At 40.7% G+C, this 24,023-nt stretch overlaps 1 protein-coding gene across 1 annotated transcript in view; it reads left to right on the top strand.

The window, feature by feature from the left end:
* Positions 1–24,023, top strand: part of LOC114428363 (glutamate receptor ionotropic, kainate 2-like) — a 51,719-nt gene that overhangs the window by 12,809 nt on the left and 14,887 nt on the right. Inside the window, exons 2-6 of the mRNA XM_028396711.1 lie at positions 3,312–3,479; positions 3,711–3,974; positions 6,443–6,624; positions 8,373–8,426; positions 9,888–10,061. Coding sequence (XP_028252512.1) covers positions 3,312–3,479; positions 3,711–3,974; positions 6,443–6,624; positions 8,373–8,426; positions 9,888–10,061 — 842 coding nt within the window. The remainder of the gene's footprint in view (positions 1–3,311; positions 3,480–3,710; positions 3,975–6,442; positions 6,625–8,372; positions 8,427–9,887; positions 10,062–24,023) is intronic.

The raw sequence follows: 24,023 nt of genomic DNA, 5'->3' as shown, positions 1-24,023 counted from the left end.
ATGTCCTTCAGAGATGAATGATTTCTGTTCACATGAATTAATTTTAAATTACGGTAACTTAATTTCTATGTGGAATTAAGCCAAAAACCAAATAATCGCATAAATGTTCAGTCCAAATTACACTACACAGAAACATTAAAAGGGACTAAAATATACAGACTTTCATTTAGAATTTCTAGTCAGTTTCTCTCTCTTTCTCTCTCTCTCTCTCTCCAAACACATTCCTAGACTCTTCAGATGAGCAGGCCTGTTTTCTCGTCAGGGTGATTATCCAGCTCATAACTCACTCAGAGCTTTCATTTGCACTATAATTCACACCAATCCCAGTGATGATGGCGACTCTGTAATTCACATACAGACACACGCAGAAACACACACGTGCACGCGCGCGCTGATTATCCCAGCTATAACTCACACACCTGCAATCACACAGACCACAAAAGCAACCGAGAAGATGGCTAGAAAGAGGATGGAGGCAGTGTTATTAGACTTTTAAGGATGCTGCATGATGTGGTCTACATCAAACCTTAAAATCTTTGTTTCAAGATGCTTCCACTTTGGAAGTTAGTCAGATTCATATGTCACCATAAATACAAGTTTTAAATGTAAAATAAGGCATTTATATGGCATTCTAAGAATTAGCATTTATTTCTCTCTTCGTGGCTTTTCAGACATCCCTGGAAAAAAGTATTTTGGCTCACCAAGGTTTTAAAAAAGCTTGATTAGCTAAGTTTTTTCTTAAGTCAGCTAATCAAGGTCAATAGATTGAAGCTGTGGTACACAAATAAATGAAAAACATACAAGAACACTTAATGTGAATGAAGTGGCAGCCGGAATTAAATTTTCACATATTCATCCAGACTCATTTTTGCGCCCTTTCATAAGAAAGATGCTGCACTGTTGGAGCCTGCCTCCAGTGGACAGTTGGGGAATAGCAGTTTATGGCTCTTCCACATTAGCTTCATTTCAGCCCTGGAGGCTGCCGTTTGAGTGTGCCAAAGAAATCTTATGTGCATAACTTAATACGCGTACACTCATTTTCAGACTCACTGAACAGGCCTGTGAAGCTCAGTCTGTTCCCTCAGGGTGTAATAATTATCTATTAGATCAGGTTGACATGATTTCTATCATCTCTGATTGGTGATTTTTTGGGTTTTCTTTCTTTGGAAGATTAACCTGTCAGAAATACCATGAATAGCAGCATTGGAGGACCAAAACACAATCAATCCTTTGACATTCGCTCAGTCAGTCACAGAGTGAAGAGTTAGTAATTTAAGTTGGTCTGTATAGCACTCATCTTACACTATGACATCCCTTCCCATTGGACTGCATCGAACCACATTTCTCTTAAGAAAATATGAAAAACATAAAGTAAAAAACTGTATGGCCATACCATGGTGACAGTGACAGAGCTCTCTTCCCTTAGTTAATGACATCTTCTTTGCCCTCCTGCACTCATTTTCTATCACTCCCTGCCATGGCCGGATGCTATTTATAGCTGCTGTCTATTACTGTACAGCTCTCTCTTTCTCCACTCTTTTTTTTTTTTAATGTATCCATCTCCATTTTTTTTCTTTTTCAGTCTCACTTTTCTCTTGTTCTCTGTAATTGAATCAATAAACAGGCTCTAAAGTTTTTTTTTTTCACTTTTGAATTTTGTAAAACTGTCTCTCCGTCCTCTGAGAGGATAGGAGTCGTGGATGGACTCCTGAACTCTGTGCTCTCGGCTCCAGGAGTGTTTTCTCAGAGCTGCTCTCACAACCCCCTTTCATCTTTTTCACCCCTCATGCATTCTCTTTTAAGTTTGATGTCTATAAAGCTTTCTTGGGATTTACTCCATCTTTCAAAAGGTGCATGAGCTGAAATGCAATGTGTGTTTTTTTTTTCATTATGGTGATGTTCATCATTGCTGGATTCTACATCTGTTTCAGCTGTTACACAAAAAATATTGTTTTTGAAACTTTAATGGGCTACATACTCTGATATATTGCACCACCTATAACATGGTTTTGCCTCATCCTGATGATGGATGTGTGAATATACTGTCATCATTCTCACTGACCCCATTTTACCTGAAATGAAATGTGTCCCACATGGCTGGCTTGTGGATGTCATAAAGAGAATATTGATTGAGAAATTTGATTCTCACTGTAATATGACTGTGTATGTTACATTTTTGGGAATAAATTGACATATTGATCAAATTAAATGAGGCAGATTATCAGGTTATTTCAGACATCGCCTTCCTTTGTTAAGGATTCTGAACCACACAAATGGACAATCTGGGGCTTTAATCGTTTCTTATAGGCTCAGAATAATTGAGTCTGAAGAGAACTGTTTTAAGTTGACAACACCTTACTTTGGAGTAGTAATTACATTGTCTGGCTCATGCTGTGTAATGAAACATATTGTTTGTTTTTGAGCCGTTTTACTTTGCCAATTAATGAGCAGTGCAATTAGGTTTTTTTCTATGCATGCAGCGGTAACATGATTTTTCAGACAAACACAGCATGGCGCTCCTATTGTGATGCTGAGCCATCAGACATCAGTGAAATGTGATGCAGGGTTGATTTGTTTTTATAAATAATATCATTAAAATGTCCTAATTCTGTGTTAATATCTGGCTGCTAATTTTGCTTTTTCCAAAAAATGCTTCTGATTTTAAAAAGAGCAACAAAAATCATGACATCCATACAGCCATGTGATGTTTGAGCCTCAACAGCAGTCTCAGTCATCACATCAAACCTGTCCTAAATTAGATAAATGTTGTCATTGGCTTAGCGCAACCAAGCCCATGTCCAAATCCATTTAAACACACGGTAGGTCAGACAGACTCTGTCTGAGCAAATGAAATGAACTCTCAGCTTCATCAGGTTTCCGGGCTAATTCTCTCATTTCATCTCTCTACACTTTCCCCCTTGTTTTCACTGGTCCCTGCGCCCTTTGCCTGGCTTTCTTTGCTTGCTCCTCATTTGCCAATCATTGAAATCAATGGGACAAATGAAAGAGTGAACCTTTGTGTCGAGGCTCAGCGAGGGAGTTAAAGGAGGCCACCCACCCCTGAACTCACCTCCAAATGCAACTAATTGCCCGTAATTACACAGACGACTACCACAGAATGCAAATCAGCTGAACTAATACGAATGCCTAAACCGCACTGTAAATCACTTTGACTGAAAAACAGAAACAATAGGTCCTCTTAAACTGTAATTACCTGCATCATATCAACCATTTACTTCAATGTCACTTGTGTTAAGGAATTTCACAATGCTGAATTTAACACATCTTGCTCTGTTTTTTTTAACCCCCAGGAGGAATATTTGAATCCATTGAGAGTGGCCCCTCTGGAGCAGAGGAACTAGCCTTTAAATTTGCCTTGAACACAATCAATAGGAATCGCACATTGCTCCCCAACACCACACTGACCTATGACATCCAGAGAATAAACATCTTTGACAGCTTTGAGGCTTCCCGGAAAGGTAAGTACAGCAAGGATGTTCATTTAGAACTGTTGTTTATGTTTTTGTATGTTTAATCATTTTAAGGAGTCAATACCCATAGTTTACTGAAACCAACAGTTTTGCATCCATGTGGTTTAAAAAAAATTTTGTAATTGTAAATTTTATTAAGAACCTTTGGGTCAGTAAAATAGAGACAGAAACATCCATTTTAATTTGTGTTTTGTTTTCCTTTGCTTTCTACCCTACCAGCATGTGACCAGCTTTCTCTAGGAGTGGCGGCCATTTTTGGCCCCTCACACAGCTCCTCAGCAAATGCTGTCCAGTCCATCTGCAATGCTCTGGGAGTGCCTCACATCCAGACCAAGTGGAAGCATCAGGTGTCAGACAATAGGGACTCGTACTATGTCAGCCTGTATCCTGACTTCTCCTCCCTCAGTAGAGCCATCCTTGACCTGGTGCACTTCTTCAAGTGGAGAACAGTCACTGTGGTCTATGACGACAGCACAGGTACAGGTACAGTTGGTGTCTGTCTTCATCTTTCCCAGGTGCGTCTGTTTCGCATGATGATGCATGTGATAACTTTTAAAGCCTGCAACGTTTACGGTGTAAATGTCCGGAAAAAAAAAAGAGGCACCGGTTGAACTACAAAAAGGAGCACTGCTACACAGAGTTCAGTGAGTGCTTTGTAACCTGTCAAGTTAATTCAGAAATCAATAGCTTACTGTTCTGCCTCAGTCCTCCAGGTGCTGCCCATGTCAGTCTTCCAGGAGAGTGAGCAGCAGCATAGAAAAAAAAGAACCACATTACCCAGAATGACCCAATGTCTCTTCAGATTAATGCAATGCAGAATTTGTAGTATGTGGGGGCTGACAACAGCCATTAATAACACACAGAGACACTTGATCTGTGAGGGTGGCTATCAAACGTGTCTGTGAGCCATTTCTTCTTTCCTGTGACTTTGTGAAGTGCCTCTCAATATGCATTTTAAAAGGCGAGTCATATTTTAGCTGGAGTACAGTGATATTTTTATGAGGTAAAGCGTAATCACTCCGGAGAAGATAACAATATTCAAATGCTTACTCGCAATTTAGGAGCTATTTGGCATGATGTGCCAATAACTAAATGTAAGAAAATTACACACAGTTGAGAAGAATTTAAAATGTGGACAGGCTGGCTAATGAATTCACTCCCACTTCTGCACAAATAAAAAACTGTTTTGCAGATAACATTCTGAATTGTGCTGCTAAACAAACATTTATAACATTTAATATTCATTTTATCAATGAATGTTTCTTTAAACTAATACTAATACAGCTTTTGTTCTTGTGCAAATGTTTCAGTAAAGGGCTAGTCCTGCAGCATTCTAGCACCCATACAATAACCTCACATGATATCCCAGTGGCTCGTCCCACTTGCCACATTATTCTGCCTCATCTCCTTGACCTCTCTTCACTTTCTGCCTTGGAGCTCAGTATGTTAACACCCTCATTCTCCAGCAAACTGTCCCAGAGAGATGCCAAAAGGTGACCTCTCACCTTGTTCTCTCTCTCACTCTCTCTCTCTCTCTCTCTCTCTCTTTCTCTCTGTCAAATAAAAGCAGCTCTGGCCGCCTCTATGGAGCGTTTCCTCTGTAACACACCTGACGCCCTGAAAAGTGTGACAGCTGCATAGTTGTGTTGCTTCCCCCCACTGCATCCAACCGGTCTCAGGCTGTAATCACACAGCTTCATGCTCCAGGGCCTCGCACTGCTGATTGGAGCCTATCTGACGGCTGGCAGGAAAAACTATCGGAGGGGATAAAATATTCACACACAGCCGTTAGAAGATCCAGGGGGAAAGTCTGAAGGCATTAGCCAGAGCCCACAAACATCCACACTGACAGTGTTTCCCAAACGTTGAGCTCCCTTGACAGATTTTTTTTTCATGCTTAACACCTCCCAAAGTGTCAGTATGAACAAAAACAGGGAGACACAGACATGCCCTAGAGTAAGGATCTTTTGGGATTACCTGAGGAAAGCTCTAGGAGGTTCAGTATTCCTCCCTACAATGGTACTTTTCACAACAAGACCTGCATGTTCCTATTTCACACCAATCTTTCTATAGGCCTCAGGGAGACCCAGCCCCACTCACAGTAAGACCATTAAACTGCTCACACAGCACTTCATTTCAAAATAAAAAATAGGCTGAGCTATCTTAAAGTGCTTTCAGAAAAAAAATCGTATCTCTCTCCAGTTCCCTCTCAAACTATCCTCGCTGCTCTATCCATTTTTATATCCATGACAAGTAATCATCTCTCCCATCAATCCAGCCTCTTTCATCCCTGGACTCTGAAGTTCTTTACTGAGGGAGAAACTCATTGTAATCTCATCACAGTATCTCCCGGAGAGCTTTCTACCTGAGCGTGTGGTCGAGAAATGAAAGGTGAAGATTGTAGCTCAATATGTGATGGTGGCGTCGGGCTCCCTGGGGGCAAGTACAAGCTGGGCAAACAGAGCCTCTCTCATCAGAACACATCTGAAGTGTGAGAGACAGACAGAAGAGGTGGGATGGACCACGGCTTTCCATCAGGATAAAATTGAACCTATTCCGTCCTGCTGTATATTATCGTGGAAGACAAGAGCAAATCAACATTTGGGAAGCTTCTGTCAGATTGGAGGTTTCTGTAGGAGGGTGCAGAACAAGGTTCTTTCTATAGTGTGCCTTTGTTACAAAAGAGTGCGCTCTGTGCTGGCTTGGTGTAACATTCTCTTGATAGGTCTGTAGCAGTCTGTTTGCTTGCCAAGCATGAGTAGGAGGATCAATAGACTGTGGATTAGGACGGCATGCATATGAGCCCTTTTCTGCTGAGAAAACCTGATTCCTGTTGGTTTCCATGGCCTTCTTAGAATCAGAGATACTTCAAAATGGCGGCAGATCAAACACATTGCTGCATCTTTAAAAATTCTTTTTTCACTCTCTATATGTGTCCTCTTTGTCTGCAGGTCTCATTCGACTGCAGGAGCTGATCAAGGCACCGTCACGATACAACATTCGTTTGAAGATCCGACAGCTGCCCACAGAGACCAAGGACGCCAAGCCACTTCTGAAGGAGATGAAGAAGGCAAAGGAGTTCCACGTCATCTTCGATTGTGGACACGAGATGGCTGCCTGGATCCTAAAGCAGGTACAGGCCTACCCTAATGAACCATGACAGGTGTTAGACTCTCAAAACAAACCCACTGACTATCTATGAAACTTAATTCATATTTAAAGAGAATAATACAAAGCAGTCATTTAATATTAAACACATATGGTCAGATACTATTTAGTTCTAAATCCAGTATGTAAAAGATACATAATTTTATCACAGTGCTTCCTAAATTTAATTGAAATTGAGTTAACTGCAGTTTCTTCATTTACATAATTTCCCCTTACAGAAACATAGACTCAGTACATAGACTCCCTTTATTACTCTTTCTCTCGTTAAGCACTGATGCAAATGATTTAGATACCTACTTTCTATTCTGCGTCTTTAATCTCTTTCTAGAATATTAGATCTTAACTACTGACCCGTCATAATGGATGCTCTCTGCTGCACAATAAAGTTTTTTTAATTAGAAAGTCTAATTCTGCTCGCAGGCATGTTAAATTCATTTAACAGAGGCACATTATTTATGAGAACTGCGGGGGTCCTGATTGAATTCAAGTCTTCTCACAGGCCGATTGCACTGTTTGAATTCTCTATATGGTTGTGCGTCTATGGGAAACAACAAGATTGGTTATTTATTACGCTGAATAGCTAAAGTGTCATTCAAGAAAAAAAGTCTGCTTATATTCTGCTTCACACAAGTCTTTATTTATGTAGCATCAGCAGTAAAACCATCTAGTGCCTTCATGTTTGTGTGCACGTCGTTCCTGCTTCCTTGACACTGTTTTCCTGACTTTAAATAGCCCTATTTGTGTGCTTAGAAAATAACAAGGAATTTGGAAGGTATTTTGCTTCTTCACAGAGAGCTGTGAAATAAACAAAATAATATCAGTACAAACAACACATTTTGTGTGAAAAACATCTACTTTAAAATCCTTTTTTAAAAATGGGCAAAGACAATGTGTGATTTGAGCTTTAGCAATAATTTGACTGCTGCTTTTATTCTTTTTTTATGCTTCAGAGACAGTATAAATGTCTTATTTGTGGGTTATTTTGACTATAAATTAACTGTTGATACCGTCATTTTGTGACAATACATCCTTGCGCATAAATGACCAAATTGTTTTTTTTTTGTCTGTGATGCTAATGTCTTTTGCTCATTTAGGTGAGATATAGTGTGGAGTTAGTATTTTATCTTACTTTTATTTACACCCTTAGTACAAAAACAGACACAACAGAAACATCATACAACGATCAAACCTACACATAAAATCCACATGTGGTTGGGATGATGTGGTCCTCATTGCCCTGCCTGCAGTGTTGGGACATACACTACACTCAGTGGCAACTTATGATGCATTTATTTCCAATCTGCAACAAGCTTCTTGCCATTTTCTTGGGTTGTCCGTGTCATTTTATTCTATTTTATTAGTCAATTATTCTATGCCTGGTAGGCTGTGTACAGCACTTTGGCTGACCCTGTTGTCTTTTAAAAGGTGCTCTATAAATAAAGATGGATTGGATTGGATTGGAAGAAAAGATCTTCTCCTACGTATATTATCATGCACACAGTACACAAACATACAAATTTGACCCCCACTGTACTACACTACATGTACTACATATATTTATCAGTCACCTGCTTCCATTAAAAATGTTAGCAACAATTTTCAACTGCCTTCCTGACGAATGTCAAGGTGACTACTCTCTATAGATTGAAGAGCTAAATGAATAATTGTGCTATGCTCTTTAACCACCTGTGTACTATTCATTCCTCTCGGTAGGCCCTTGCCATGGGGATGATGACTGAGTACTACCATTATATTTTTACTACCCTGGTGAGTACACTGGCACTTTGTTTTGTTGACAATGTAATAATAAAAAAAAACATTATTATACAGCACTGTCCACTTGATAATATGTGGTTTGGACAGTTTTTCTCTCTGAGCTTATTGTTGTGCAAGCAATGATCTGTTTCTGGTTGTTGCGAGGCAAAATTCATCTGTCTGTCTGAGTGCCTGAGAGCCTTTTTCTCTCTCTGAGAGCAAAATTAAATGCAACACAACTGGGAGCGAGTCAAAGAAAACCATCCCATTATTTTCATTTTCTGTGAATCCTTTTGAACCTGAACTACAACCTGACTTTGTGCTGATAGTTTTGAGAAGCTAAGTCATTGTCATGTTGTTAATTATTAATATCCAAGTTGCATTTTAAAATATTAGTTGTAAAAGTTTAGCTTCAGTTTTTTGTTTTTTTCTTTCCTTCTAAATTCAGCACCCACCTTTTTACCCCTCCTGGCTGACCACAGCCCTCTGAGTGTAGGAAACAAAAGCAGTTGGAGGTATTTTATCCAACTCTGGCAGTGATTGAAGTTCTCCAAACTTCTTTGATCTTGCCACTACAAAGATTGCTTGCTACGCTCCAGATGAAAAGCAGCACATCTTTGCAGAGCCCAGAGAACAGAAGACTGAGAGCTCAGATAATAGCCCTGAGCAGATGAGACTGTCACCCATTTGGTCCATTATAGCTCTAACAAACAAATGGCATGCTGTGTTGTTTGGAGCACAATTGGAAAGGCTGATGGAAAGGTTGGAGAAAACTGACCTGAAAAAGACATTTACCAGTGCACAGGATATGTAACTATACCCAGTGCATCCACATAAGAACCCAGCTAGATGAAAGGGGAGTGAATGACAGCAGGTATGTCATTGGGAAAGAAAAAGAATAGTGATTATAGGACTGTTTCGGTGGCGTGCTGCTGCTTGTGGGATGGAAACATGCCTCCTTTCACATCAGACAGTGTTTGGCAGAATGAAGGCCACTGTGCTGGCCTAAGCTGCCGTATACTGGTACCAAGCCATCCATGCTGATTTCCGAATAGGACGGCAAACATTGACCATGGCACCCCCATTCTGCGGCCATCACCTGCTGTTGCTCTGTCAACTGTGTTGCTGCGTCCCAGAGACATCTGCCTGGTGAAATGCCAGACATGCTGTATGCAGGACAATTGGGTCGTCCTTTCATTTCCACATGATAGATGGCAGTCCACCAAAAGCCTGCCTGTAACCTTGAAAGTCTTGCCTTAATCAAGGCTACTGCCTCAGCGTGAGATAAAATAACTCCTGAAATACCTTCAACTGCACTCTCTCTTCTTTGGCTGAAGCTACCACTCAAATGATTACTCTTAATTACTGAGATGAGAGCTGCATGGCAGCACATGAGTAAAGATAAGAAACATCTTTTATTTCTGCAGATCAAATGCAGTTACAGTTTCATCTTTCTTTTTTTTTTGCTTGTAGGACCTTTTTGCCCTCGACATGGAACCGTATCGCTACAGTGGAGTCAATATGACGGGGTTCCGCATCCTTAACACAGAAAACTCTCAGGTGTCGTCAATCATCGAGAAGTGGTCAATGGAGCGGCTACAGGCCCCACCCAAACCGGACTCGGGCCTGCTGGATGGATTCATGACGGTAAGATTAAATCATTTTGCTGTTGTTCACATTACGCTGTGAATGCAAAATCATGCTTACTTATAGCTATACTTCATGTCTGCATGGCCAAGTAAACAAATCAGTTTGACACCGCACATAAAGCTTCAGAGTGTCTCTTATCTTTATGAGGCTTGAGATGATTGTTTGTAAAACAGGTTTTAAAATGTATAGTTGTTATTTCAAAAGAGCAGAGGAGAGTTCCAGTTGTCAATCACATGCTTAATGATGCAGGGCTCCTGGGGTGGGTACAGTAGCAGCATGAATGCCCCCGGTGTGGAGCTTTTGGTTGGTGCTCCTGCGTCTAAATGCTCAGTAATGAGCTGGTGTGAATGGTAATAGCCATTTATCTGCCCTCCTGCCTCTCACAACTCTCCTCTGGGAGCGTGGCCAAAATATGACAATCTGTCAGTGTTCACGCAGAGAGAGGGAGCAAATTGGACGGAAATTATGGCCTTGGTTTTTTAGGATGGCATCCAAAAAAGCATGGGATAAGGTGATTTGAAAGTGAAAAAGGGAATGGAGCTAGTCATGGACATTCAAGGTCCCTTTCTGGGTCTGTTGTTGTAAACAGTCAATTTACTCCACCTCCCTCACAGCACCTTCCTTAGAGACAAACACCTTTTTTTTCTTCTCCTGGCCTGCCTTTCCTTTTTGTTTCTTGGCAGATTTAAGACCTTGTATCAGAAATCTGTGTAATGAAAGAAGTATCTTTGCTTCAAAGACAAGCCTTTGAATTAGACAGAGTGCATGATGTCTATTCATATATCAATCTCAGCCTTAATTGACCATTACATATGATAAAAAAAACACAGAATCAAGTCAGGGAAATAAATGCGCCTTTCCTTGTTTCATGCGCATATACTTCAGGTCAATGTAACATCTCATCAGAAATATACCCCACATACTGTTGTAAATATAGTAGTATCATGTAACATTACCCTCAAGCTAAAGTATCTGCATCCCTTTCTTCATAAATGCAGAAAACAAGAAGTAGTTGTGCACGCAGAAAGGACTTTTCAATAGGAGGTTGAATTGCTTAGTTTTTTTTTACTTTACCGGAAATTAATGGATATTACCAGACGATGGTGAATTGATTAATTAGTATTGCATGAATCACTGTGACAGATCCTATAGTGCATATTGACATATCTCACTGCACCAGAATCACAGTTAAATAATAAATAATATGTCTGAAGGCAGGCTTGATAAAGTGCTTCATTAGATGGCTCTATTTATAAGTCCCCAGGTTTGATGTATTTTATTCTTTAGCTTGTTCCACCCAGTAATGAGTGAATGAAGAGATTACAAGATGAATATAAAAAACACTGTCATTTTAATGGCATGATAAATGAATAACAAAAAAAAAATCCTGTACTTTATAAATGAGATAATATTGCGTTTTTGTGGAGCACACGCGTTTTAATTAATCTGTAGATTTGCCTGACATTTATGCTACTGTGCTCTGTGCAGACAAGCCACCTTGAAGGGTATCATTAAATTTAAGCGAGGGAGGGCTGCAGCGGCCACTGAGTGACCTTCCACCCCCGACCCTCCCTGCAGCAGCCTTTTATTTCTTCACTCTCAGGCCTTGTCCTTATTCTGTGCAGTGCAGAAGCCTTGCTGGGCTCTGGGCTTATTTGTGCTCAGTGACCAGGCAACAGTTGTTTAGCGATGGTTACCAGGACAACGCCGTCTGTGTCACCTTGTGATTTCATGAAGGATTGATTGACTGAGATGAGGGGGGGGGGGGGGGGGGGGAGGAGGAGGAGGAGGAGGGTGGGGAAGGTGAGATGGGTTGCGGCAAGAAGGGTTTGATGATGAGGAGGAGGAGTGCGGACAGGAAAGATGGAGGCGATGAGGATGTAACAATTGTTGGGAGGTGAATGCAATGTTTTTTTTTTCACGCCACTAGGCTTCGTTAATGCAGGATAGTGTATAATCACAGTGACATTCAGTGCCCTGGGTGAGGCCGAGTGCTGTTTCAGGGAAGGGTGCATAATGAGAAGTCCCTTCTCAGACCAGGCATGCTCGCAGCAACACACAGAGCCGCTGCCTCCTAAGTCTGTTAGAGGTATCTCTGACGTGAAGGGATGCATAACGAGCGTAGGGATGCTAATTAGCCCTGTTCATTTGCTGGTCTGTGTGCTGTTGATTTGTTTGTGTCAACTCTTCGAGCATATCTCTAGAGTAATGTGCAGTTCGGGTTATTTTAACCCTCCATCTTGAGATGAATTTCCAGCAATTAGGGCCCTTTAACAAACACGAAAACAGACACACATATCAGATATTTTGTGTCTAATGTGATCATTATTTCCTCCTATGTGTGTATAATTATTGCCCACAGCTGCATGATATTTAGTTATAATGCTTTGTACTAATTTGCAGTATTTTAAATCCCATCCAGTGGGCGAAATATATACTTGAATCTAATGAGAAAAAAACTGTTTCCCAGTTTCCCAGTTGACCACCTCACTGAGGCTTTAGGCCCAGACAGTTGCTGCATCTGCATCATTTCATTTATGTCTATGTTTCATTGAGCTATAATTATCGCCACCGAGAGCTGGATGTTCTCCAGTGACATCAACACAATTGAAAATTCTGGTGTAATAGCTCATAATAATGGCTCTATTATTAATAGATCACTTGTTTGGATACGACAAGGTGGGGCCTAGATCACATGGGACAATGTAAAAGCCATCTTAGATTAGCACAGGGTTAATGAATTGAAAATACAACAAATACTACGCTACATGCATGCACAGTGAACTTTGCAATGGTACTCATTCTTTATGACATAATAATCAAACCAAAACTGTCATATCTCATGATTTCGCTCTGCAGTTGTGGCCTCATTTTGCACTAGTAGCTAGCTAGTTATCACGTCCTGCAACCAGCTTTGAGCAGCATTATTGAGAGTAATATACAGAAATGGAAATAATATATATTGTGATATATTATTGACACAAAATTATCATGTGCAATTTTCACAGTCAATAGTAGCAGTAATATAACCTCTGATTTCTTGCATTATGTAACTATTTTTGGCTGCATTTTCCATCGTAATTTATGTGCACTCTGTGTTTGCCTCCCTGCGTAATCATTAATGACAGACTGCATTACCCCATAGAATATAAATTACACTTGAACACAGAGGGGATTCACAGCAAGTGTTGCACACATGTTCTGCTTAGTGCCACATTTACATTCTCACTGTTCATTCTGACACATTTCGCCAACCACAGCAAATTGTGACCTGTGCGTGAGTAAATGCAGCCTTGTGAGTGATATGTGATATGTGACACTGCCACTAATTTGTGTACACAAGTGGCTCTGGATAGTTTGTTTTTTTCTGTCTGAAAACTAAATGCTGAACCAGCTGCTATTCTCTTTGTTCTTTTCCCATCAAGTGGTGTTTCCTTCAGTGATCGATACATTTCATCTGAATCCTTGGATGTGTATTATTGCATTTCACATGCCGTTACCACCAGATCAACAAAGACTGAAATTCTATCGACAGGCTTTAATGTAATGTTTTGACTCTCTGTGGTTCACAATGTGCCTTTTAAAATGATTTTTGCTCATTGCTATTCTGGCTCAAATTAGGGATAATGGCAGTGGAGCATGAAAGAGAAAGAGCAAAAAAAAAGGGAGAGGAAGCAGGTTTGCTGAGAAATGCACAGGGGTAGAAAGAGACGGGGAGAGAATAGATTCCTAGCTGCATTAACAAGCACCGCTGGGAGTAGAGTGGGAGACACCCACACAGTGAGAGCGGTGGCAGCTACGCTCCGGTTAGAAGGTGTTTATCATGCCTGTTTATGTACAAGTGTGTGTTTGTACTGTACTGCATGTGAGTGTGAAACACGCTGAGCACATACTGTAAGATGTCTGATTCAGTTCTGGTGGTTCTTCCAAAGGGTGGGGGGGGGCTTGGCTGCGGTCTCACCGGTGGGTTTGTTATAGCACTCGGCTGCCTGGTGACTGACAATGGGAAGAGAATAGCGACACATGAATCCCCTCTCCCGGTGAGCTTCATTCAAACAATGTTTCAACCAAATGAGGGTCCTCTGTGTGGGTGTTGTGCCAAATTTGGTGCTCTCCAGTCAGTGAGATATTGAATAGCGGACATATTTTGCCTGCACAAATCAACTTTGCTGGAAATTTAATTCAGCACTTGGGGAATCCTTTTATTTGCTCAACTGACTTTAGTTTCTCCCCTGCAGCTTAAATAAATTCTATAGTAGTAATTTCTATTATGTATTATTCTCTGCTGAATCACCAGCACATCTGAACTTAAATATGATAATACTGGAAGTTAGCTCAAAATATATAAAGCTTTCATTGCAGCTGACTCTTTTTTTTGGTAGTAACACAGAGATGCTTCAGTGTTGTATTTGGTATAGGACGGATGGAGGTAACAGAAGGAGGTCCACGCAGGTTCACAGGTTGGCTGCGTCCATTACAGCAGTGTGATCTCCCTCCCTCTGATCCCAGTTGGCAAAGGAGAGAGCCTTTTAAAGACAGCGACTGTGGAGAGCAGACACTCGATGCCCTGTGCCGGGCACCACCAGCTGGGCTTGGCACAGCATCAACATTATTAGCACCAGTGCTCCCTCGGTCCACAGAAGCCTTTTGTGAGTGAGAACAGGCAGAAGGAGAGGAGGAATTTTAAAAAGAGGATATTTCACCCCTTAAGTTTTGCTACTTATAATACATTTTACTATTTATTTATCATTTTTAGATCTGGATAAACTAAACTGAAAGTATACAGAAGACATTCTGTCAAATTCAATATGCAGCAGTTATGTATCACACACATGAACACCAGACATTCCTCACAAGCGCCTGCAGATGTTATATAGGACAATAAAAGCCCTTGCAATCAGGGACAACAGCTATCATCAGATCACTATCATACGATCATCCCCTGGGGGCCAGTGAAGACAGCAGAAGCTGTGTGTCATGGTCATACTTAGGCTCAGGGATATTGGCTGGCCTTGGGATCTCTGGGCAAGCTATCAGTTTGCAAGGGCTGGGCCTCCCATCTGCACTCAGGAGAACACGCACATAGAGTATATACTAGGCATACATATATGTGATCATTTAGGTGGAAGCATACAGTAGGCCTACATATAAACACACACACACAGAGGTGGGTTACAAAAGCATATGTGCAGTGCCAGAGAATTTCTATAGGATACCTTTCTGTTTCATGGGGGACCACACAAGAGGGTAATAATATTCATAATAATCATGGCAATTTTAATGATCAGCATTTTTTGCTAATAATTTTTATAACTACATCACCACCGAAAGCCACTTCATTTCATTTTCAGTATTGATTTTAGACATCCATCGTGCAACAACACAGCTCCTATAGAAATTCTCCTGAAGCAGCCTGTTCATTCACATTCATTATGAAAGGCAAGCCTCTAATGGGTAAAATCCTCTTCACTATAAGAAGAAAGAAAGGACATTTGTCAATTTAGTAATGATGAATGAATGTGAATGAATGAATTTTAATGCCTAGAATTAACTGTGCTATTTTGTCTAGAAGCAGATCTGAATACCTATTTTTGTCAGTTTATCAGTTTATAGAACCTTTTCTGTGAATTGAAGCCTAGTTTAGCAAAGTGACATTAATAGGAGGCAAACAGGCATTACTAATTTACCTCTACCTAAATGTCTGATACTTTTTGCTCTTGTATATATTAATTGGTTTCATATTTTGTACGCATATAAAAGGCACATTGTTTAACCATGCATTAAACTACAGCTCTATGATGTCATTTGCTCATATACAAAATAAAAATATAGGGTGTTCTGCATAATGAAATCTATTTAAACTACTTTGTTTGGTTTATTAATTAATAATTCATCCTTGAATAAAACAACTTAATTGTGGAATCCCATGCTCCTTCTAGCACAGCTTCTTGCCGTATGTCCTGCAATAACATGACAATTACAAAAGCAGGTCTCACTCATATGATAACAAGGAAGATTTTTATTCTGTCCTTGTGTTGCAGTTCATAAATAACAAATGCATTTTCTTACACTAAACAAAAGATTGCCCCGTAGTGCAGATTTTTTTAAATTGATAGCATCCTCCTACTCCTGTATTCTAGAGAGACCTCTGCAAAATGGCCCTGTTTAGCAGTAACCCAGATGTAATTAACACTGGCTGTGTTGTTTACACTATGAATCAAGTGTGGACTCCCTCCATACCGCATATATCCTCACTCTCCCTCTCTCCCTCCCACACTCTGGCCACCAAACAGATGGTAGAGGAATACGAAGGACTGTTTAGCCCTCAAACAACCCTCCTCTCCCCGCAGACTCCAGCTCTGACTTGTTGTTGTCACAGATGAAGCCTAGTTCTTATATGACTCATTTAATCACAACCCAAGACCTGGCTCGTTTTCAAGTGGTCTGAAATATGCAAGAAGTTGTTGCTCTGGAATTTTTTGGAAAAGTTTTGATGACGACCTCGAGGGAGATAAAGCCTGTGGAGTGGGCACCTACTAGTCTCTTTAGCAGAACCTGGCTGGAGGCTGATTAAATATGAGGAAAGGCCATCATGTTAAACAGCCACTTAATCAGATGTAGGTTTGGCAGCATGGTGTTAATTAGGGTGGACTCTGCACTGGACCGTGCTGCCAGCAGCATGCTGTTGCCTGAAAGGGTCTGGTGGGACACCACTGCTCTGAGCAGTCACAGCCTCTTTTGTCAGACTTAATAAAATTGGAGCAGTATCATATTTGATGTTTCTCACATGCAGACATAATCTGTGATATTTTTAGCCATGCTAGTGGCTCTGTTCTGGAGATCATGGTGGCACTGTCACTTCATTGGTCCACGGCTTGATGCTTTTGAGTGAAATGGATGGATTACCATCAAATAGTGGTGCAGTTCTTTTTTCCTGTGCTTGGTATTCATGATATTACAGTGTCCCCCTTTTTTCATTAGCTAGACTTTCATTAAATTTGAGGACACATGGACATCAAAATGTGTCTGAACTATCTCAAGACACTGCTGCAGCATGGTAAACAACCTACCTACCTGCTTGCAACAAAAGAGTACATACATTCCTGTCCATCCACATGGTTGACATGGTATTTTTTCCTCTAATACTGGAGTGGTGGTCTCTTGACTCTTGAATTTTTGTTTTGTGCTGAATTAAAGGTAGGGTAGGAGATTTTGAAAACTCAGTGAGAGTCAGCCAGATTTTGAAAGTAAACACGCGCCCCTTTGTCTCGGAGCTCACCCCAAAGCCACGCCTCCCAACCAGTCTGTGACTTCGGCCATCATGCACGTACCTCTCTGGAGCGCGCAGAGAAGGAAGAGAGTGACAACCAGCCAATACTTCGCGCAGGGGTGCCTCGCAGGATTGGCTGATGTTTTTAGTGTTTTATAGCTTCCACAGATGATTTCTGTTCTTCGTTTTAAAGCGAAACTGCCAAACTAATTGGTTGCTATCGGATTGTAAAGAGATGTTACACTAATTTAACAAAAAGTGCATCAGAATGAAATCTCCTACCTTACCTTTAATATCACAACACTCAATCAGACAAATGTTGGGAGGGAAAATCTAGTATGCAAGAAAGTGTTCCTGGCAGTGGGACCAGCAGTTTGTTTGAAACAAACAGCAGTGGAACTTGGTAGTTAGCATCAGCAGTCTGTGCATATTTGAACTGCTCTACCAATTTAGCTATGTAAACTAACTGTTTTCACAGTTTGACAAGGGCATTAACTCTCTCTCTCTCTCTCTCTCTCTCTCTCTCTCTCTGCTTCTTTCTGTCTTTTCAAATATACAGTTTATTGTCTGTACAGAGTAAAAAAACTATGAGGTTACAGAAATGAATCAATGTGTGTTTAAGCTACAACCTCACCTAGATAATGGTAAAATTACATAATAATAACATAAGGTCAACAAAGGGTTGCGTCAACCTTAAAGCATCTGTCTGTGTTTGATAACGGTACTTTAATAACGCTACATCAGAACTAAACCGATATATATAGACAGACATCAAAGGGACTTTTGCTCACACTCTCACCAGTCCCACAAGACCTTCTCTTTAAAATGGAAAAAACTCCTCAGTGTAGTCCTTTATCCCCTTTTAAAGTGTGCTTAAATCTACAATAAAACCATGAATGTTCTTTCATATAAATCCAGCCACCATCAATGAATCTGTTACCCAGGGGTCCTTGCTGGAGGAAGCCTGCCTTTGCTTCAGTGTGGTGACAAAAACCTTGTTTAAAAAAAATGCAGCGGGGCTCCTCTGTTGCCTCAGCATGCGGAAATGAAATGTGAGAAAGGGATTAAACCTCTAATGCACAAAATAGAAAAAGAGGAAAAATATAACAGTGACAGCACTGGCAAAGCCCCCCAACTCTGAGTAATACTCAGACACAGCTCTGTGAAATGCTGTAGAGAGCAACTGGAGGAGGCAGGGCAACAACAAAAGGGATGAAAAGGAGGAAGAGACAGGGTTGAAGGGAGGAGGGACTGAGGCCGAACAGAGGCAGTCAGTGAGAAGGAGACGAAGAGAGGCAGACTGGAAAAGTTGTGGACTGAGAGAGAGATGGCGGTGTACTGAGCCGCAGTCACCCGAGGGCTTTTTTTTCCTCACCAAAATGATCTGACACTGCCTGCTCTGCCTTCTGCACTCCGAAACCTGAAACTGCTGTAATATGCCCCATAAATCACATATGTCACATTTCAGTGTATTTCAACCCTCCTCTTTTCATTCTCCTGCTACATTTGCACAACTCTCAAAGTAGTGACTCAGTGTTCATCACCTGCAGTCTCATGTAACACACCAATGCTATATATACAATCCTATATATACAGCAGTAATGTAAGAAACAGAAAAAAAACTAATGACTCACCAACTAAATCTGCTAAGAGGCTGACGTGCGACACATCCCGAAAACATCACAAGCTCGAGGAACATGACGAGGCTTCATCTGCAAACTGTATGCCTTTTTTTTTGTAAAAATATTTATATTTGTTACATGAAAGCATTGGCACAGCTTTTATACCTGACTGCTATACATGAAGCCTAAACCAGGAAGTGTTAGGAAACACTTAACCTGGCTTTGTCCAAAGATAACCCAGTCCCTTTTGGCACCTTTGGCCAGCAGAATCCATCACAGGGTAGAGAAGTGCTGTTGAACCCTTGTCTCCTCTTAGACTCTAGCAACTTGGTAGCATTATAAAAAGCCTAATTCTGAAATGACTCATCATTTAATCACAACTCATGCTTTGGCCTGAGATTCAGGATGTTTGAGCAGTTAAAGCTTTGTTACTCTGGAAATAGTGATGCAAAGCAGCGCTGCTTGTCTGAAAGACAACAATGCTTAGTTAGGCTAATGTTTGACTGTGTGTGAGTCTGAATAAATATGTCTCTCTCTTGTGTTTGTGCATACTAATATGGCTCCAGTTTTATATTGAACAGAGCACATAGCAATGGTATTGATCTTGGTGGTGTGTTATAGACCACCATCCTTTTGTTAGTGAGTCTTTTGACTTTCATTTTCCACATTGGTTGAAATTCAGCACTGATTATGTACAGATATTTCCCACCAGTGTCCGCGCTGCATGTAGAATTTTCATCTCAGACGATGAAACAAATGTATCAGACTCAGTGGGGAGGACTGAATGTGACTGTGTATCTTGATTAAAGCAGAAATTGGTGGGATTTGTTACAAAAGAAAAAAAGTCTACACATTTCAGGAATATTTAATTGTTTAAAATGGATTTAAAAAGAAGTTCAGAAATGCTGTCATTAACGGGACAGCAGTATTTGTGACTAATAGTCACACCGACTGTGTGGTGAAGCGGCACAAATACATATAAACTATGGAATGAAATGAATAATTACCTCTTTCTTCTATCAAATCATCAAACCCCATGGGTCCGTCTGTGATCTGAGAGCAGAGTGACTTCTGCTCCAAGAAAACAAAGAGCTTCCTTCTCTCCCGCTGACACTGTGACTCTGACACTGATGGCAATGCTGCCGGGAGGTGTGTTTGTTGAAGTGCATATCTTTACATGCTGGTGTGTGTGTCTGTGTGTGTGTTGTTGTTGTTGCTGCTCTGTGCCTGGCAGCTGCAGCCCAGCGATGCATTGTGAATAACAGGTCAGCGCAAATCTCATTAGGGCTAATCAGATGTATATGATATGTATAAACAGTGGACTTCCACTGTACACAAGCAGTCAGAGTCCATGTCCATCAGCAGTTATGTGTAGAGGACTGCTGGTGGAGGACAGCTGATTGGAGAGGGGTGAGAAGAGAAGGAGAGATGTCGCTGTTCAGCGTGCTACATTATCTGAGGAATTATGGAATTATGCACAGGTGGCGAGCTGGTGTGAATACTGATGCAAGGAAAATGTGTAAACACACACACACACACACACACAGAGGCACACACAGGCTGTGGAGTTTGCAGTTCACCTGTTCTAACCGAGGAAACTGCATGCGACGGCGACAAATGAGGCATGCCTCTGGGACGCTGGCAAGTTGATGTTTGTCACTGTGTGGGAGTGTGATTATGTTGTGTGGTGGTGTGCACGCATCCTGCTAATTGGTTCCTGCACGTGTGTTAATATTTGTATCTTCATCACGTATCGTGTTTATGAGAGAGGTAAAAATCCAAAGACATCAAGGAAGATGTAAGGTGTGCTAAAAATGAAAGCAGACAAATGCTGCATTTATGAGTGTAATTCAGATGGCCTGAGAGAGAGAGAGAGAGAGAGAGAGAGGACAAGGAAACAAAGTTTTAGGACATCTTCTTTGAAACACTTTTCCCTCTATGTTTGAGTGTCCCAGTGGTTCAAGATTGGTTTCACTTAAAGCACTTAAAGCACCCCACAGGACCTGTGCTTGGCCCTGCAATAAATATCAAGATCGCTCTCGGATTGTTTTTAAATTGAAAGCAATCTGCCAGAGCTGTGAGGCATCATTTCACATTTTTTCTTGCCTTGTTCTCTCTGCCTCTATTTGATGCCAGCTTCTTTTTGTTCCCATCATAAAGGGATTTTCAGGAATCGTTCTACTCTAACATAGGAAAAAAGATCTTTGTTTTATAAATCATTTTAGCCAGACAATATTTGATATATCACAGCCATCGGAACTTAAGAGATGAGGGAAATATTTCCAGGAATGGATTTAAAGTCAGAAGAGAAGCTAAGAGAATGACATAAATCTTTCAAACAAAGAATCAGTGGAATATTTTAACCACAGCACACAGAGCTGTTTATATTGTATAACATCCAATGTCCTGTGCTCACATAAACTGAGGCATCTTGTAGCCAAATCAATCTTTATGTGACCATAAACAAACTGCTGCCTCCTGCCCAGATTAAAAACAAAACTCTTTACACAGCTGCTGATGAAGCATGTTACTGTCATTGGAGCACATTTTCAAAGTCTTTGTTAGAAACAGGATACTCATCAGATAGTCCATCACTGGATGGAGTTCATTCTACCAGTACTTTACATGTAATATAATCTCCATCTCACCTATACACTCTCTGACCAGTTTTGTCATTTCCTTCAAAACAATATAAAGCATTGATGAATCATCCTGCTGTTGCATGAAGTGGACTGCTCCTTTCCTACCTCTGCTCCTCTTCTTCACGTCCTCCTGTCTCATTTTCCTCACTCCTCTTTTCATCCCTGTCTGATTGTTCTTGTTGGTGATGAGAAATCCTCAGCCAGAGATCTCAGGGTTTGGATGTATTGATGCTGTGGATGTGTTTTGACCATAGGAACCCAGGGTTAGTGTGAGGTAGAGACAGTAACCGCACCCTAATGAACCTGAGCAGTGTTTGTGTTTCTATTGTGGTACCTGTGAGGCAGTCAAACCCAGTGTAAAATGCCTACAAAGCCTTATCTTACTGTTGGATCCATATTGCTTTTCCTGGTTGCATGTTGTCTTGGTTTATCGCCCATGTTTTACTAGCAAGGTGCCACAATGTTTTTTTTAACCAATCAACAGCAACAGATGTTATTACAGGGTGAAGCTGCAGCAGAGACGCACATAATGGTGTGGGGCACCCTATAATGACCCAGTATTTACTGTGTTTAAAAAAAGCCCCATGGTGCTGATGGGGAATAGTACAAGCTAATATGTCATGCTGCTAACCTCCTTTTCTTTAAAGGAAACACAGTATATACTAAACAATCAAACAACAATGTGTCAGTGTATTTTTTTTCCACTTCAGCCTCATCGCTGTTGCAGCATCAGTTCAGGCTGAAGCAGGCAGCTGTCATCCTCCAGAGCTGCTCTATAGCTGCTGAATATGTGTCTGTTTCCTTCAAAGTATGTCATGTTCACAGCTACTATACACAGTTTTTCATTCTAATCTTTCACACATCGCACTACCTGCCATTTGTTCTCAGTTCATGTTTGTGTAAATATTTAAAAGTGAATAATAATATATTCATGTTCAGAGTAAGAATGTGTCTCAAAAAAATCCAACTAATAAACAATTTAATGAAAAGTACGGGATGTTTGTATGTGTAACCAGCCAGCTGTCACATGAAACAATTCAGTTGGATTTAGTAAAAATAAACTTCTAAGCAGAACTTTAAAACTGTATCTGGTTTTACCAAACAAGTTGTCAGTTTTTATTCCCAGAAGTTTTTTTTTCACAAAATATATTTATAACCACAGAGATTAAATGGAAAATGCAAAGAATGCCTCTGTGTGAACCAACTACCGGGTTTATAAATAAAAGAAAGAGTTTCAAATGGAAGAAATGGAACACAATATTGGTTTATTTTGGCGAAAAAAAAGTCAAGTTAGGAAGGTTAAAGGGTAACAAGCAAAAATCAAATGAAGAGGTTTTAATAAAAATAAAAGTGATATTTGATTTGAATTCAACGTCACAGACGAACTGGAAGCAGTGGAAAGTTATTTTTACTACTGAATACATGAATATGAAATGTACATTTATAATAGAATCCAGTAGATTCAATCTGAAAGTGAGTACTGCTTTTCTAACCAGCTAGTTTTTTAAAAAAAAAAAAAAAAAACTAGATCCAGTCTTTGTGTTAAACACATTAAGTGAATATGATTCTCCCTTAAGTGGAAAGTGTGTGTAAAATTTTTCTATTTAGCAAAAAGAGTAGTGGGGAACAGACTTTTTTCTTAATCAGTATATGTGGTGAACACACACACAGGCTCGCTGCTGGCACTGGGAGAGCAGATATGGCCGTGGCTGTTGCCTCTCCCAGGGAAGCAGAGGGGATGAAAGAGTGCAGAGATGGTTCCATCCTTCTCTGATCTGTTGCTGCCTTTCACATCAGCAGTCACCAACTCTAAAAGCACAGTAGAACAAGCTAAAAACTGACACCGCTGCAACCACACATAAACCCCTTCCCTTTTTATCTTTAATTTCCTTTTTCCCTGCTGTTGGATGTAAGATATCTTTCTTTAATTGGCCTGTCACTTGAAAAAAAACTGCACATGGAGCATGCATTTGCCTCTTTTATACATTCTCCTCCCACATGGATAAAATGGATGCTTCATTGCACCCATATATGGAACATAGGGAACTGGTATTAGCTCAGCGGTTTCCTGCAGTGTGCCTAGCTATGCTGAAACTCACCTCTCTTTCCCCACAAACATCCTGTAGCTGCAGATATTTGCGGTTTGAAAGCCATTTTTCACACTCTCTCGCAGGTTGGTCATCCGGGCCTTGTCAAATAAGATCACCACAGTGTATTTCAGCCCGTGTGGGACCATGGAAAGAGGATCTGAGCTGGGCTGTAAATGTGTTGACCTGGGTAAATGTGGAGTGTCTCAAACTGTGTGGACACACAGCATGAAAAGACTTCATGTGTGCCCACTGGAGCAGTTAAGATAAATCTCAGCGCGTCAGAGTGAGACATTTCTGCTTGAGCATTACTCTCTTTGATGACTTATTACTGAGGT

Source organism: Parambassis ranga, chromosome 24 (assembly GCF_900634625.1).
Source record: "Parambassis ranga chromosome 24, fParRan2.1, whole genome shotgun sequence".
Taxonomy (NCBI): domain Eukaryota; kingdom Metazoa; phylum Chordata; class Actinopteri; family Ambassidae; genus Parambassis; species Parambassis ranga.
This window is presented reverse-complemented; position numbering and strand designations above follow the sequence as displayed.